This window comes from Gadus chalcogrammus, chromosome 1 (genome assembly GCF_026213295.1).
Source record: "Gadus chalcogrammus isolate NIFS_2021 chromosome 1, NIFS_Gcha_1.0, whole genome shotgun sequence".
NCBI classification, from domain to species: Eukaryota; Metazoa; Chordata; class Actinopteri; order Gadiformes; family Gadidae; genus Gadus; species Gadus chalcogrammus.
In genome coordinates, this window is record NC_079412.1 from 14,161,622 (window position 1) to 14,178,791 (window position 17,170).

General features: G+C 46.6%; 2 protein-coding genes and 1 non-coding gene across 4 annotated transcripts in view; all 3 read right to left on the reverse strand.

Annotated features, from left to right (window-relative positions):
* Window positions 1-93: 93 nt before the first annotated feature.
* Window positions 94-13,093, reverse strand: uba1 (ubiquitin-like modifier activating enzyme 1). Of its 2 annotated transcripts, none has more exons than XM_056590774.1 (26): window positions 12,898-13,093; window positions 9,819-9,932; window positions 9,661-9,719; window positions 9,378-9,546; window positions 8,903-9,037; window positions 8,704-8,810; window positions 8,493-8,583; window positions 8,266-8,398; window positions 8,077-8,174; window positions 7,838-7,984; window positions 7,553-7,729; window positions 7,227-7,334; window positions 7,047-7,127; window positions 6,511-6,666; window positions 5,787-5,952; window positions 5,401-5,597; window positions 5,130-5,194; window positions 3,667-3,862; window positions 3,476-3,550; window positions 3,178-3,367; window positions 2,955-3,043; window positions 2,748-2,840; window positions 2,154-2,345; window positions 1,628-1,729; window positions 1,444-1,544; window positions 94-1,277 (listed from the first exon to the last, which is right to left on the reverse strand). In XM_056590774.1, the coding sequence occupies exons 2-26, from the start codon at window positions 9,930-9,932 to the stop codon at window positions 1,142-1,144; spliced, it is 3,177 nt and encodes a 1,058-aa protein (XP_056446749.1). In that variant the 5' UTR covers window positions 12,898-13,093; the 3' UTR covers window positions 94-1,141. The 2 variants fall into 2 exon arrangements, with proteins under 2 accessions (XP_056446749.1, XP_056446750.1); XM_056590775.1 differs by lacking the exon at window positions 12,898-13,093 and adding an exon at window positions 11,309-11,671.
* LOC130392259 (small nucleolar RNA U6-53/MBII-28) lies at window positions 1,814-1,933 on the reverse strand. The gene has a single exon (XR_008896998.1). It is a non-coding gene; the product is annotated as a small nucleolar RNA U6-53/MBII-28 (small nucleolar RNA).
* Window positions 13,094-13,545: 452 nt separating the features above from the next.
* Window positions 13,546-17,170, reverse strand: part of camkvl (CaM kinase-like vesicle-associated, like) — a 37,963-nt gene continuing 34,338 nt past the window's right edge. Inside the window, exon 11 of the mRNA XM_056601255.1 lies at window positions 13,546-16,147. Within this exon, the coding sequence (XP_056457230.1) occupies window positions 14,666-16,147 (1,482 nt within the window). The 3' untranslated portion in view covers window positions 13,546-14,665. The remainder of the gene's footprint in view (window positions 16,148-17,170) is intronic.

Sequence of the window (17,170 nt, forward strand, 5' to 3'; positions counted from 1 at the left end):
ATGGGTCGAACAAGTGACATCTTAACTTCAATAGCACACAACCCAGACAATTCAAACCACACTTTGTGAGAAATACGTTTTAGAAATAAATCTACAAAATGAAGACAAACACGGAAACATCTTTAACATGTTTATTCACTATCACATGAAGTGCTCCCATTCCAGGATACAACTCATTGCCTTGCTCTTACACTGTAATATCATCTGGAGTTTAACAAAGTAGAAAGAAGACAGTTTGTGATCTACTAGGTTTGTGCACCACAATTCTGCTCCAAATAAAATAGAAAAATAAACACCACATGGAAAATAAAGATAAGTGGAAACTCAAGTCATGTGCAAGTGCCTTTCTGCAAGCTGGTGCGCAGGTGACCTGACAGACAGACGGGGGAGGGGGTCAGGTTCAGGTCTGCTAGGGCCCTTGTCCTGGCGCAGCCACTCGATTATTATACTGTCAGCGACATCTCATTTGCATATCATCTAACAATTCCAATTTGCAATCTCAATTAGAAGGAAGGTCCACATTTTGGGTTAGTAACAAAAAATATTGAAAATAAATCTTAATTACCTTTTACCATTATTTGAGATGAGAAACTGGTATAACGTCCATGACTTGTGTTTGTGGAAAAAAGCCGCAATGTAGGTCTAGATAAGATAGGGTTCGAGGAGATAAAAAGGGGGTGCCCTGTTGAAGTTACCGAGGCCTAGGTGGGAGAGAGAAGCTCGGGGAGGTTAGAGAGACAGTAGCCGGGCTGTGAGGCACAAAGGGAAGGCAAACACTAAGGCGCATAATTGTCAAACTGGGTGGGAACATGTTTCTGGTAGAGATTCACTAGAGGGCCGGTAAACAGGCTTCCTCCCCACCTCTAACAACACTCCGGTCTACACAGCCGTGCACTGTCTCCCCAACGTGCGGACAGGTACAGCCTTTGAAAGGTCAGCTCAGCGGAGCTTATGTACAAACAGGCACTGGGCTACAACCACAGGCCTCAGGGAGAACTGATTGATCCCATGGGGCCGAAACGACTTCAGACCGCCCCTCCCCCAAAACCCATGGCTGTACCCACCCTCCACCCTGCGTCTCTCCCCCAGTGTGTGTGTGTGTGTGTATGTGTGTGCGTGTGTAAGTGTGTGTTCATGCGTCTCAGCGGATGGTGTATCTGACATAGGGCACTTCAACGTCGTCGTCCGTCTCGTCGTTGCAGCACAGCTCGAACACCAGGGCCTTCACGTGCTTGCCCAGCTTCTTCTTTGACACCTTAGTCACGATCTCGGTCATCCTGAGGAAACCAAAGTTAGTAAATTACAAAAAGGGTCCACAATGCCCACGAGTCTATTGAGCAGACGCTTTGCCAACGTGACCGCCGGGCGAGTTCCGCTTCTCGGTTCTTAAACTGTGCTCGTGAGTCAGACGTTGCCACGTCAAAACCAAGTGGGGACACTTACGGTAGTTCGAGTCGCTCCCGGAGTTTGGCAGCGGGCATGAAGAATGAGTACAGCATGGACACGCCCTGAGACAGCATGGTGATCTCCAGCTTGTGCTCGTTCTGCACACAAAGAGGAAGGGTTACACAACGCAACAAGGCAACACAAAACATGACAGGGACGTGGTGAGGCGCGGGGAAAGTACCTTGAAGTAGTCGATGAACTGCCGAAGGGTCATCTCCTCGCCGTTGGGCTGGATTCCCTTCACCTCGAAGCGATCCCACAACGTCCAGTCGATTTCGTAATACTGCATCAGAGCAGGGGCGAGAAAGGAGGTTAGCGTTCCATTAGTCCATCCTGTGTGGTGAACGACAGACCTAGATACGAGTCTTCTCCTCAGCCCACACTGAAACCATCAGCGTGAGAAGTTCAGTTGAACTCACTTACAGCAGGCAGTCACACTGGCCTGCCAACTGCATCAGTATTAGCATGGCTTGATTCATCACAGGAGATCGATCCACCCATTTTTCCAAATGCTACAAAGCTCTTTCCTTTGATTTTCAATTACGCAAAACATACCATCATGTATTTAAGACTGAAGTTCCCCCATAAAAAAACATTTAAGAATCCAACGTTTAAGTCATGAAAATAAGTCAGCCTCGTCAATAGACAAGTTTGATGGCCTATTTAACATACCATAAGCAACGGAGCACAAGAGCAACAACCCCTACCTTATGACTGGGGGCAGCGATGGGCTCAGAGAAGGCGAAGAAGGGCAGGGCCAGGTTCATGAAGCCGTTCTTGAACGACTCCAGCTTGGTGTGTCCCTGGACGATTTTGATGAGCTCCAGACACACCAGGCCCACCACGGAACCCGTGGTGGTGGCGATGGCCGGGATGATCTTACCAGCGATCAGCTTGCTCTGGAGTGGAGGGACAGGTGTTTGATTAAGTTACACCCCAGGAGAGAGAAGTGGGGTTTCAATTAATTATACCACAGGTGGCACCGCCCGAGCCACCTGATTGATTATCTAGACTGATCAAATAAGCACAACACCAGCCATAGCTCAAATGAAAAAGGCCTCATCACTACGAATACCACTCTCCGCCATTGATCTGACCTATAGCACAACACTTTAAAGTGCCTAAATTAGCAGCTGTAGTAAGGATCCGTACCGGTGACAAAGGGTTAGACTTATGGATGCTACTATTCTATTCAAGAGGCCTTTTGTAGCCAAGGTGTACAGTTGTATTTAAAACACCTGCATCTTAAGACCACACAGTCCCAGCCGGTTTAGGGCCTAACAAAGTCCATGTGGCCCGACCTTGTGTCTGTCCGCAGGGGGGATGTCGTAGTTCTCTGCTCTGAGGTTAGACGCGGCCACAATGAAGTCCATGTGGAAGTTAGAGTCGTCATCCTAAAGCCCACAGAAGAAAAACAATTAAATTACCATTTAGTCTTTAAATGGGCAGGGTGTTGGAACACAATAACACAGCCGTGTGTACAATGAGTCAGTGGGTGATGGCGTTACCTTCTCGAACTCAATGGCGGTCAACTTGAACTTGTTGGTAGACTCCAAATTGGGGAGCAGCGTCTTAAGCTCCTCCAGTCTCGAGTCATCTGTGCACACAAACGCAGAATAATTAAGAGTAGGGACGGATAACTCCCAGTGGACCCAATTGGAGACCACCCACACCCCTTTTAACAGGGCTGAGAGCCCTAATGCGTCTGTGCTGTTCAGAGAAAGGCCTCACCAACTGAGCCGTGGGCGCTGTGCATCTCCGTGTCTGACACGTGGATCTTCACCCCAGAGCGGGGAGTGAAGACAGGGATGTTGATCTCCTGCAGGATCTTGGCCAGGGCGGCGCGGTCCGTGCTCCCGGGCATGCCGTACGTCTGGGCGTACAGGTTGGCGCCGGCCATGACGTAGTCCATGTGGAGTTCCTGGAAGGGTTTAAAAATGTAAGAAGGAAAATGCTGTAGAAATGCCAAGCAGGTGACAATGGAATAAGTGGGACGATGCGTCCTGAAAGTCATGCACAGGAAACTCACGTTGTCAGTGCTGAATTCTAAGCCGTGGGGACACCTTTTAGGGCCGGACCAGAAGGGGGCGCCAGAGCTGGTCAGCTGTAAAATCAAAAAGACAGCTCTGCATCAATTTCGATGCCGTGCCGTACACCCGCCGTTAAAACCGTGTATGGACCCTCTTTGAAGTGGAGCGATGGGGTGGGCGCTGGGCGTACCTGCTCCGGGGGGAAGTTGTGCAGCAGCTGGCGGATGTTGTTACTGTACTGGCACTGCCAGTGGCTGCGGGCCCAGGTCACACATTCCACCCAGCTGTGGGGGCAGTCCGTTACCAGGGTCTTGTAGACCGCCTCCAGCACCTCCAGGGGCTGAGCTCCTGGAAGCTTCAGCGTACGCTCCATGAACTTGGGGTCTCTGTGAGGAGAAGAAGCATATCACCCACATTGAGTTAGTGGATGGATGCAGAGTAAAGCCATGGGCCAAGTCATGATCCACATAGAACGCGAGTAAAATGCCCTGCGGGACAAAAAAAAAAAACATGGTCCCAACCGGGCGACGACTGATACTTTGATGGAAAAAGTCTTCGGAGCAGCAGATGGTCGCAGAGATTTTAATTTGGTGATATCCGCTTGCAAAACAAAAACTTTTTCTGAGAAAACGATAGTATTGTTTTAAAATACATGCTACACTTTCAAACCCAATTAATTCCCAGATCAAGGCTAATACTTTCTACTGTTCGCACGATCTTTTGAATTAGCTGGAATCCGAACAGATTACGCCTTTTTCCCCCCGCAAAAGGCACGTTCTTTGCAAGAACATGACGATACTGCTGCCATTGGTTCGAGTCAGATTCTGACCAAAAGAGGAGGCGAGAGCTGCCGAGTTCCTCCAAACAGCATTGAATGGTAATATTGTTTATTTTAAAGCATTTCCTCTTTTTTATTTATGTTTAACGGACAAGAATTACCTCACATCCATTTTGGGCAGGTGTGAAACGATATTACATTTATTAAATGCGAGTATGTGTTGCGTCAGACACAACTGTTCAGCAGGATTTGGCTGCCATTGCATTTTTGTAGAGTTGAAGGACCAGCAGCCAAATACTCTTTTGTTGAAGCCCTCACAGGGTGGTGGACAAGTCTTCTATTGGTCTACACTGAGAATTCCTCCCAAGGCTTCTAATTATTTCCTTCAATAATGGAAACTGCTGCTAATCGTCGTCCTGTCTACAAAAAAAAAAAAAAAATCCTGTCCATCCATTTTCATCGTACAGCGACATCCGATTAGAATCTACTTCATGTAAAATACAAACATCAAATATAAACAAGCACACACCCAAGTACTCAAGATTCAATCTTGTTGAAGCTCATCAATTCAGACTTCTCTTCTATATTGCAAAGCCATTTCAAAGTGGATGACAGAACATTCTTTCTTCAGACCAAATGTTTGGGCAAAATGGAAACCACACCTAGGGTCTATTGCTCAGCAAGTGTTGCTTGGCAACAAAGTAAAACATTGCAACCAGTTCTCTATGTGAGAGCTCTCCACTAGTGGCCAGTCTAGTAATGACGGGTTAAAGGGGGGTTTGCTGGGCTTCGGCGACCACTCTACCGTGGAGTGCAATGTCCATCCCGTCATAGTTCCCAACACCCAAAGTCAGCATGGGGGGGGGGAAACTCACGTGAGATACTGCATTGCGTTCTCTGAAGGTTGTTTGAATAGTCCCTCAAACTCATCACGTGCCCACTAAACAGGGAGAAAGGACACAAGTTAGAGAGCAGTGCAAACACAGCTTCAGGGTGTATGTGTGGTACAGATAAAGAGAACGTATGATACCAAAATAAAGAGAACTTATGAAAGCGCTAAAACACGACCCCTTTGAAGGACTTGCTCCCTGCGCGCTCTTCTCAAAGCGAGTACTGTTTGCCAACGCCTGTCTCTGGCCTACTGACCTGTAGTGTGTGTTCGATGGCGTTGGGGAAGTTCTTGAGGGTGCAGATGGGGATGGACTTCTCTGGAGGGTCCTGGCTGGAGCTGTATGATTCTGTGAGGAAGGGGATGACTACCTGCACGTTGCCCTTGGTGCCCAGAGTACCTGACTCCAGCAGGGGCTTGCGGTAGTACACGCAGCGCCGGTCCATATACATACCTACAGACAGAGAGCCAAAAGGGGAAGTTACAAAAAGGGGAACCAATTTTATACTTAACATAAAGTAAATAAAGTCCTTGAATATGAATCAGAGTAAGCCCAGGGTCTTGATGACGCACAACCCAAGTCAGGTGACATGCAGGTCACCCTTCAAAACAGAATGCATGGCATTTAGGAGCACTCCCTTACGTGCGTCAACGTTGTCCAGTGCATTGGCCACGCCGTGGAGGCTCTCAAAGAAGTCGTCGTCGTAGACCCGCTCTGTGTCGGGGCCCACGCGGTTCTGGTGGCCCGTGATGTTGAAGGAGGGGTTCATGAGCTTCACCGCTGCCGCCGCAGTCTCACTCTTCATTTTCTGCACAGGCCAAAATACGACATTTGAAGATCTAAAATGTTTTGATCTATAAATATTCTGCATAAATTTAAAATAAAAGCCAAATTAACTGAAAACACCATTACAGGACATTTTTTATGGAATGACCCTTCTCAGAGTTAATGCGGAGTCAGGCCGCAAATGCGACCTCCGCATCAAAAAGCTTGACAAAATGAAAAGACAATCAAAACAGTGCTTTGAGGTTTGTGCTACAGCCCTAGATCCTTGTGGCTTTTACAACTGCTTTCCGGCTCATTTCCTGAGCGTACTTTCACAGCATTGCACCTGCTAGCCAAACAGATAGTCCATCAATCAGGAGAACTACTCCTGCTTGACTACAACAGCCCACACCCAGCCATTTGTTTTAGTACATCATATGGCTCCTGAGCCATGCTTCAACTGCAGTCGCTTCGGATGCACTTGAATAATACAAATAGGAAACTGGAGGTTCAATGTAATTCAACCCAGAGAATAATATCCCAGCAGTAGAGCTCAGGCTCTTAGCACTGTGCTCAACATTTACAATATGATGCTACTAACCGTGACATCACAAGGCCTGAAGAGGAACTGTCTGTTGAGGTTGGATTTCTCAATGGTGTCCATGTCGGTCACGATGACCTCGCCTCCTTTACTGGCCGCCAACCCCATCATGGCAAAGTTCTTCATCAGCTCACAGCCAATGGCACCTGCTCCCACCTGACAGTCACATTTTGGGTTGAACATTGACATTTTAAAAACAGTTTTGTTAAGACAATAGAATCGGACAGAAGAAAACTAAGTGTCAATGAATTTATAATAGATTGCTTATAGTTTCAGCTGTTCTATTTAGTAGCATTTTAAAATTAGGGTTATTGCTTCTTGGTTGCTTGCCAGATGAAACGGGTACATTTACAACATTACTTTATTCTGAGGTTCTTAAATGGTTACAGGCATTTCCCATTCTTTACAAATCTTTAAATACCAGATTATTCAGCTGGGGATTTCTATTTCTATCCGATCCTTCCAGAACAGAGTATAGCACACCCAGCAACAAGATCCAAGCAAACTTCTGATAACCTCTCGACGGGCTGACTCACAAGGAAATAGCGCTGCTTGGCAAGCTCGTCCTGCAGCTTGGTGCCAAACACTGCAATCTGCCCGTCGTAACGACTGTTCCTCTGGGGGAGGGGAGGAAGAGATAAGGAGGGGTGAGCTGAAGTTTCAGTCACTGATTTATTGGTGAGATTAAGGGAGTGTACGTTTATATTGGCACTTACAGGTGCGCACTCTTCCTCTGAGAGCAACACTCCTTCCTCTTCCGCCAGGCACTCCAGTGCGTCAAAGTAAAGCCACTGCATAATGGGCATGAACTTTCCAGTGCACGCCTGAACAATAAACGGACATAACCACATAAGTTAAGAACAGTTAAAAGGACAATGCAACCACAAGACATGCCCTGACACGCAGACAGCAATACTCTGAAACAACCTGAATGATTAGGGAGGACTGAAGTATTGACTCTTAAACTTTAGGGGGAAATGCATTTTACACACTCCCATCGCCCGTATCTGGTGTACTGTCCTTTTTCTCTTTGAAGAATTACCTTCATGACTTCCTGTGCAGCCAGCCCACCAATGAATGCATTAATGGGTGCAAGGTCGCCAGCAGCGACGAATGCCAGTTTCTTGATAAGCGGTTCATCCAGCTCCTCCACCTTTGCTGAACCGGTCAGAGAAGAATTCACCTCCTTAGCCAAAGCTACGATCTCGTCAGCATCAGCCTGGAAACCCAAACAAGAAAGTCAGCATGTTACAATAGTACAAACTACACTGCAGTGGCCACCATGGATTGCAATCTTGGAGTCAGAAGCTGCAGAGTGGACGCTCACCCGGCACCAAGGCTTGGGCAGGCTGCTGTGTTTCTTCTGGTAAGCATGGATAGCCTGGTAGCCGACATGGAGCTGTCCTGGACGTTCAAACTTGGCAAAGTCTGTTATCATCAACTCTGGCTCAGCCAAGGAGGAGGGGAAGGATTTCTGCGAAGGAACAAGGATTTGTTCAGTTTTTTTTAAAGTCACCATCATGTCATTGTGCCATGTCAGCTTGAAATAGAAAGTGAGTCACTTACAAAGGAGATCTTCTTTGGCATCTTGACCTGGGACACAATCCCTCCTCTCTCGTATTCAGAGAAGCCGGTGGTGTCGCAGATGCTGAACGTGTAGGGGCCTGTCGAACACAACAGACGGCCAATTTAATTATGAATGAATCCAATGATACATCAGCACACGCGGGAACTAAGTGAACACAACTCACGTACCAAGAACCTTGATTTCAACGGGCGTGCAAGCGTTGAGCTCCGTCATACCCAGGACCTCGGTGAAGGTGACGAAGTCCCCGCTCTCGAAGCCGTGACGGGCTTCGTCAAGGCAGGTGACCACCGCGGCAGCGTCCTGCCAAAGAATACGGATACACAGTCGTCTCAATCGGCTACTTCCGAAGCTCATGAGAGCACTGCAGACTTGCAGAGCGAGCGGAGGGACCCACCTTGGTTATCATGGAGATCATGGCGCTCAGAGGCTGCTCTCCGTTGATGTCGAACACCACCATGTCATCCCCAAAGTCGCAGAACAACTGACTGCAAGACAAAGCACACACATACACACACCAGATGGTTTTCAGACAGGGTTGGAAGAGGTAGACGGATGCTTCAACAGAGGATGTCGGCTGACACTGGGGGAAGGCGCAGAAGGCTTACCCAAACAAGCCCCTTGTGTCTGCGATGACCAACTTGACGCCTTTGCTGTGACAGTACTCGCCCACCTGAAGCTGCTCCTCGAGTGGGGAGTTGGTCAACACCACCACCTAAGATGAAAGTGACATTGCATTCAAAGAAGGGCCTTTGATCATGGGACCAAAGGAAAACCGAGTGTTGCAGTTATATGAAAAGTAAGTACCTCAAATTGAGTCAGGTAGTCATTGGTGAGGGTTCCTGTGTAGGCGACCACGGGGACATAGCTGTTGAGCTCTGCCAGACGGGGCTGGCTCACCTCGGCCCTGTTCTTCCCCAGATCCGCCTCCCGCAGGTAGAACTACCGCATACCAAAAACAAAGACATACCAGAAATACAGAACGTGAATGACATTATACAAATATTGCATTGCCATCACAACCAGTCTACTACACTGGACACCAATTACCAACCAATTTAATTAGGCTAAAATGCAGCAGCCTTAACTCTTCTTAGTTCAAAAGGGGTCAAAAGAGAGCTTGGCATTCTCCCTCAAGATCTTGGTTTCATCATCATGTGGCCCTGTGACAAGCCACCCGCTACTAAATGTAGGTCATTGCCGACCAGTAAGGTCAGCTTCTATCACTTAAAATGTAATCCAGGCCGATAAAATGATTTGCAAGACAAAAATGGATGCACACCTGTGAGGAGAGGTCTCTCCATTCAGCCAAACCCTGATCGTGCACAGCGACACTTTTGACTCCTCCCAGAATAACATTCTTGGCAATCTCCACTCCAAGGCCTCTCATGCCAGAGATGAGCACCTTGGCGTTCTGCATGCGCTTCATGGCTTCATGGCCCAGAACATAGCTACACGGGAACACAAAGTGTGAGACATGGCCGAAGGATTTCAATCAACTCAGTCTTTTCACCAGGAAGACAAATAACCTTTGTGTTGGGTGTGGTTTGCAGTGACAGACTTACAGTTGTCTGGAGTACAGCCCTTCGTCGATCTCAGCATCATTGCCATTCTTAGCCATTCCCTGCAGATGGACAACAGAGGCGGCTTGTTAGTTAAGTGTACCAGTTTAAGAGTGTGTTGACCATGCTTGCGAGGCAATCCTTGCGGGTGTCACACTTACGTTGGCAGGTGTGTGGGACAGTTCCGTTTTAGAGTTTGAGGAGGAGCAGTTGGATTCCGTCTTCGTCTCCGTTCCTGACAAGCGACGCTTCTTGGACAGCGGCGAGCTGGACATCTGTGATGCACAAGCCAGAGTTAGCGTCCGTTCCAAATTAATTGCAATTAACATCCACTGACGCACCTCAGCACTGGACAGTTCCTATGTTGACGAATGGTACCAAAAGCTTTTACCCAAACAAAATAGATGGGTAACATCTGATAAATGTATCTAGGTGGCAACAAAGGACACCTAATTATTATGCATTAGCTAGTTTTACAATGAGATAATTTAACACAACAAATTGTGTGATATCAGACAAGATGTTGAAATAATTGTTTCCAATTCCAAGTAATAAATTGCATTAAGAAGCTGAAGAGATAAATTCTACTTCATCCTTTTGATGTTGGTGAAGGGATTTCCAGTGCAGCAGCTGGGATGGCTCTAAGCCAAGCACAAATCTAGTAGAAAACGAACTGAGCCCTGGGAAGAGCCATGAATAGCAGCATTATCAGTCCTTTCATTATCGGACAGAGCTGCTTGTCTGTGTACCGGTATTGTTTATGACATACAAGGACCGACTACCCAGTTTCCACAAAACAGCTGAATCATTAAAACTTCACTGCGGTAAAGGCAGCAACACTTCAATGACTGGCAGGTGTAGACGCAATGATCCGTCAAAGCCACCAGAACTATAAGCACAACTAACAAAAAGATATACATTTATTTTATGGCCAAACAATTCGACATGACGCTCATTACAGAAAAAGTAGTCAAATTAACATAAAATCTGGTATCCTCTGCGATTTTCTCCGCCCTGAAACGCTGATTGATCCACAAGAACCCGTCTGTAGTAACTTAAATGAAACTTAAAACGGAAGAGGTCGGGCTTGATATAAACGAAACAAAGATTACATTTGATCGTTATTGAAACGAAAGTAAATTTCACTGGCCTCGAAAACGCAGAAATTCAATGAATATATAAAATTCATTCAACAAACTTGATTTGCTGCTGTTAACCAATTTTGATATATATTTTTTTATAAAGTATCTATCTTCTGTCAGCCATCATTTCAGAATCGGATCCCAACATGGACGTAGCAGGTCGTTAACCACGGTAACACAAGTGATTTAGCAATGGATCACTTTTGGACCCGATCGGAGCATTAATAACTTAGGAGCAGAAACCCAGCAGCCTGACAGCTTCTACCCAAGCGGGTCCAGGCCTCATCCAGTGCGGAACACAACTTAACTGGCTAGCTAGCGGCTGCACGCTGCGATACAAAACACCGTCGTCATGATTATCACGAAAACACGATTACTGGCCAATATAAACATTCATAATGACGTACGTCTGTTCGGTTCAAATCAAACCGAAATTATGAATCTGAACGAGCCATCTTCACAAACGATTGACTAGCATTGCACCCGCTCTCCATTGATCGGTTTCTTACCAATAATCCTTCCCTGGCCCTTCTCAAACCAAACCACCTCGCTCTGCTTATGGCGTCAACAACAGATGAAGAGGATGATGATGGGGCAGCTCGGGAGATTAAAAAACGTAACGGGGCAAATAGTCTTCGCTATCTTGTCGAGTCACTATGTCGTCTCGCCGAGTCCTGTGTAATCGTGTTGTTGGCTTTGCGACTGCAGAAGGGAACAAAACCAAAATGGCAGATAGAGAGCAGGGGCGGAGCCTAGGGGCGGAGGCTATGACGCAGAACCTGAGATGTGCACCAGCAAGGGAAGCTGCTGTCCCCGCTCCTTTCTCATTGGCCTGTGAGTCATAGTGTGTGTATATCCCGCCTCTCGCAGAAGATGTGTGGCACCAAAGCTTCCTGGGCACCATAGCTAAACAATGAAGTAGAGAAATTATCTAACGGTAATACAAAAAACACCAGTTCTAATGGACCGCTCTGCATTACAAAAAAAAAGTTATAATCCATGTGTACCAGTGCTGTATCCATTTTTAAACCCTAATGCTGAAGACACCGCTGCAAAGCAACTGGCGATGGTTTTATGTAACACGAAAGGTTAAACGCAGCATCTTTGTGTCAGGGAGATTGTCAATCAAGACCCCTTTGCAGACTAAAGCCACATGGCGTCTTACAGACTTGGGCCAACTTGCCATTTAATATATATGAAGCTGAATCAGACCATGCGTGTAGCACCTGCTTAATTGTTATCCCACCATAATGTCGACCAGACATGTGCAATACGTTCACATCCATGTATACACTTTAAAAAAGCCCAAGATAGCACCATATACACAGATCAGCAGATGCCACTGTTACATACCATAATTATGCTAACTTTATAGACCCAGACATATTAGGTTAGGGGTGAGCATTCCTGCAGCAGGAGTGTTGGGGGAGGGGGTGTCTAGCAAATGACAAAGGCCCAAGGAAACGGGCCGCTTGTTCTCTTGTGCACATGTTAGGGGAACCCAGTATCCACATCTCCATAAATCACAGAATGCTTTCAAATATGCCCAGAAAGTGATACGTTTGCCATTATTGGTATACAATAACTGGCCAACAATAGTAAACAGATCCATCAGTTAACACAAATGGACCACAATGACTGTGGTCACAGTGGACTTGCTAAAGTGCACCATGGCCAAGTTTAAATATGGTCAGCAAGTTAAGTTATTTACGGTCTTATCTCCAACGTTTGGTTTTAAGAAGCTATAGTCCCAAAGTGCGTTGTTTGTCACTGAATGGACTTAGGTTCCTCTACTGTGCACATCCACATTGCAAACCAGTACTAAACACTACTCCCAGCCGAGCGGAGGGTTTAGTCAAGGAGGCATGATGCAGGACACACATTCCCGGGCGTTAGAAACGCTCGCTGCCATGAAATAACCACAAAGTCTCGTTGTCTTCACGATTGCGTAGTTATTAGCCCATGTAGCTTAGCTGAAGAGCTACAGAACCAACCCAGCATTTTCTCTGCCATCCCGTTAGCAGACGAGCTAACCTTAGCAACGTAGCTGAAGCTACCAACAGCTATACGTTTGCGTTCACAAGTGTGCAGAACTTACCACATCCGATCTTACTCGGCCTGATAGGGAGTATCAAAAAATACGCTTTGTATTGAAACAAGAAATCTGACAACAAATGTGACAACTCTACAGTTTTCCCCAGAAGTCTGACAGGGTGGCGGGATCTGAGTGACTCTCCGTGAGCTTCTGGACGAGTGCCTGCCCGGCTGTTCCAGCACGAGCGTCTCAGGACCAAAATTTCAGTTGATAGCAAAGCAAAGCAGCAACATGTGCACGGCGATGGATCAACCGACGTCTTGGTCAGGGGTGCCGCTAAACATGTAAATGATTCATAATTAACTATAGAGGATTTACAAGTGTAAGTTTTAACAAGGATACATTATATTTTTTAAAGTTGTATTTATTTTTACCATACCAGCATGGAGATATGATATTGGATAGTAAAATATATTTCAATAAAAGCGAACCCCACACGTAGATATTAATAGGCCAGTCCAATCCGCATGGACAGATGGGACATGTAGGCATAACCCGTAGCCACAACGGCAAAATCGTTTACGCCGTTGTGATTATATCCACCGATTTGAATTATGGCTTAACTTTGAATGCCAAGGCAAATAATAATTGTCCAAAGTAAACCAACACTTTTGAAACTTTAATTGAAAGACATCACAAATACAGCGACACAGGAAAAGAGGAGCCACATACGTTTGAAGAAGAAACCATGAGTAATCATATGTTACATATCAAAAGAGAAAGAATTTAAGAAAGACAACACGTTTTAAAGCTTTTAGGGGGAACATTGCACAGTCCAGGTAACATAAGCCAATAGTATAAACGAAACAAAGTAATGCACACCAAATGCTATGAGGAATTGTATAGTAGATGGCCTGAAGAAAAAAACAATGGAATGGCTGTTTCCAGTGTGGATTGTGTGTAAATATGTATATATATTATATATATATATGTATATATATATATATATTATTTATATTAATCATACAAAGCATTTAACTTTTTTTTTGCGGCAAGAAATTAAACTTCATATACAAAAGGATGAATGTCAAAAGCTCAATAAGCACAAAAGCTCAATTGATCAGCTGAAATCCTCCATAATTATGTACAGGTAGTCTATTGATTCAAAGCTCATGGTTTCGTGGTAGAGCTAGGAAATGGCTACATAAACTTTAAAAAGGAGATACGTAAGAGACAGGTGATTTGCGTAATTCAGATAAACACGTAGTTTGGCTATGAAAAGTCAAGAGTGATATAGCAGGAAAAAATATTTAGTTATTTACAGTTTGTAAGGGACAAAGCAAGTTATAATATATTTTTTGTTTGGTTTATCACCTTGTTAAGTACAAAAAATGCCTGTCGGTAATAATAGGGTTGATACCTTGTATTACTTTATATTCTCGTATTTGTATACCATGCCGCTTTTAAAATGTCTGCATGTGTAGGGATCGCCTTTCTCTTATATGTATATAAAGTAACCTACAGCATAGTTATGCATGTTGCAATTGTCTAATAATCCTTATAATCATAACTCTGTTACGGCCACAATGCTTTTTATTTATCCACCCTCTGGCCGAGAGAGCATTTCAATGCAGTAAAGAGCTAATGACCGGCATAATGTGTATTTTCTATAGAAACAATAATAGCCCACAAACGAATCAAACAGTATTCCATGGCTAACCTTTCCTCAAGAGTCAGAATAATGGGTTTACATAAATGCTATTGTGAATGAGGAAGTGTCAATAGATCCAATGTTCATGATGGCGTGTGTCGCTCATGGCCTGTGCTCTCTTCATAGTCCCTTGCCCATAGGCATGGCTCTGGGAGACTGGCTGGAGCGAGCAGCCGCCCTTTGCCCGTCTCTTTCCTCCAGCTCCCCGCCACCCTGGCCTGAAGCCTGCGTAGGCGGGAAGGGAGGAGGGTAGGACGGAGGAGGGATGGTGAGGTGAGGGAGAGAAGGCAGCGGGGGCCTGGGAGAGGTGGGCAGAGGGGGAGGGGTGGTCGACTGGGCGGCAGCGGCGGAGGTCCGCCCGCGAGAGGTCGCCGGGGAGGCCTGCGCACTCCGTGCGCGTGGCGGCTCGGCGGGGCAGTCACTGATTTGCTCAAGTAACGACGGCATGTCTCCCTCGATCTTCTCCAGCACGGCGGCCATTTGCTTCTCGATCTGCTCGATCACGCTGTCCATCTGCCAGTCGCTGGTGGAGCTGCTGCTGCTCCCCGTCCCGGTGAGTCCTCGGCCTCCGTGGTCCAGCCCCGTCCCGTACAGTCCCACTCCTCCGCTTGCATACAGGGAGCTGTAGGGGTTCCCGTAGGCCCCCGACATCCCTAACCCCACCGTGCCAACATCTGGATGGTAAAGGGGTGAGTGGCGGCCCAGACTAGCTGAAGTGCCTGTTGTGTAAGAACCATGACCTGGTGTTGGGCCAGTGCCTTCTAGGTGATACTCAGCACTATATCTGTCGATTTTCCTAGCATCCCTGTCCCTCCTGACCATGGGACTTGTATCGCTCCTTAACCTCTCCCCTGCGACTACATCCCCACCCACTGCAGCCTCCACCCCTGGCACGACAGAGCCAACAGCGATTGCCATTGCCTCTGGGAGTTGAGTCTGACACCAACTCCCATCGCTCTCCGCTTTGGCTTCCCCCTGCACTGCAGGAGTCCTCTCGGGTGCACCAGCCACTGCAGGGGTGCTAGTATTGCCATGGAGTGTAGCAGCGATCTTCCCTTTGCTGCTAGTGCCAGGGGAGGCCGTTTTGTGGATCTTTTCTGCATTGGCTGCTGACGAGGGGTCAGTAGTCGACACTAAGGCTGGCTTGAGATCGGCAGCCTGTTTATTTAGGCCCACATTGGCGGCAATTCTCCTGCTTCCATCATCAGCTTCTTTCTTTGGCCCGACGTTATTCGCTCCCACCTCTTTAGGTTTCGGAGTAGAGTTCAGCTGACTAGAGTGCACAAAACTTTCCTCTGTGTCTGATTGGGAAATGTCCAAAGATGGACCTACGCTAATGCTTGTTGGGTCATCGAGGGTGCTGCCCTCCCCCTGGGCCATACTCGACGTTGAATTTTCAACAGTTACTTCTAAAGAGACACTACTGGTTGTCACGTCGTCTTCACTCTCCCCCTTTCCCTGGTTCTCCCCCTTGCTGCCCTGCGGCTCCCCCTCTCCATCTGCTTCCCCCTTTTCCTCCCCTACCTGCCCCTCTGCTGAACTGTCAACCACTGATTCCGTGTTTCTCAGCCGTTGCATGAAGGTGGTGACGCGAATGGCTTTCTGCAGAGGCGGAGAGAAAGAGAGAGAGAGAGAGACCACAACTATCAGAGGAAGAGATGGTTATCATAAACAGTGACTTATTAATAGCTAGCACGAAAAGCTTCTTTCAGTTCCTTGGTTGCTTTTAGCGAAGCAACATAGAGAAGCGCTTAAGACAAGCATTTGACAAAATACATCTGTCAAGGCACCTTGATTAGGCATGGTGTAGATCGTGAGGCGTCTCTTATAGAGGGATCTGACAGCTACACAATTCAAGGGGCATAGGCGTACGAGTTTTGGTATAAAACCACCCACAGAACCATTCTTTCTCAGCTGCCTGGACCATATCAGAGGGTAAGGGAAGATCCAGATAGCAGCTCCCATGGACTCAGGAAAGCCATGTCTATACTTACCTGTCTCACCAATCACACGATGACTTGGCTGCATAGATGCTTAAGGGGTGTCAAGTATGTCTTGACTTGACTAGAACACTGAGGCACAGTATGGGGCAATGAAACGGGAAAACCAATTCAGAGGAATGACAGAGGGCCAGAACTGCTTCAAAAAGAGCATCCCAATAGTCCACTGTGGCTTTGATTCGTCTGGTAGACACTCAAATTGTCCTCATCTTCACTGATCTTAAATGAGTTATCAGGCATGAATAGCCTTTTCTTTACGTTTACCATTGCCATTTTGGTTTCACCAAAGGTTTTCACAGTTTTCGATTGGTTGCGATAGTTGTATTATAATAGATGAGTGCGGACGAGGAGCAGGGAAGGGAGAGAGAAGAAGGCCACTCGGAATGTCTGAGTATTATCTTATGAAGATAAGAGGGGGCAGAGTGGATGGGACTCTTCTGGGACAAGCTGAAGAAGCAGTGGGTTGGACCAGAGCTAATGAAGAGAGCCTCACCATCCTCCAGCATGATCAATACATCTCTACATCTGTCAAAGGGAGCATTCAATGTATATATTTTTTTTCCTGTGCTCATTAAATTATAGTCACTATTGTTTAGTTGACCAGACAACTAATGCGGTACTACGC

Bases quoted from the DNA above. Each gene is read 5' to 3' on its own strand.
- uba1 (XM_056590774.1), bottom strand. From the start codon at position 9,932: ATGTCCAGCTCGCCGCTGTCCAAGAAGCGTCGCTTGTCAGGAACGGAG. The intron at 9,038-9,377 runs GTGTGCATCCAT...GGTATGCGGTAG, and splicing joins GGAGAGACCTCTCCTCACAG to TTCTACCTGCGGGAGGCGGA. The intron at 8,584-8,703 runs GTAAGCCTTCTG...TTTGTCTTGCAG, and splicing joins GACACAAGGGGCTTGTTTGG to TCAGTTGTTCTGCGACTTTG.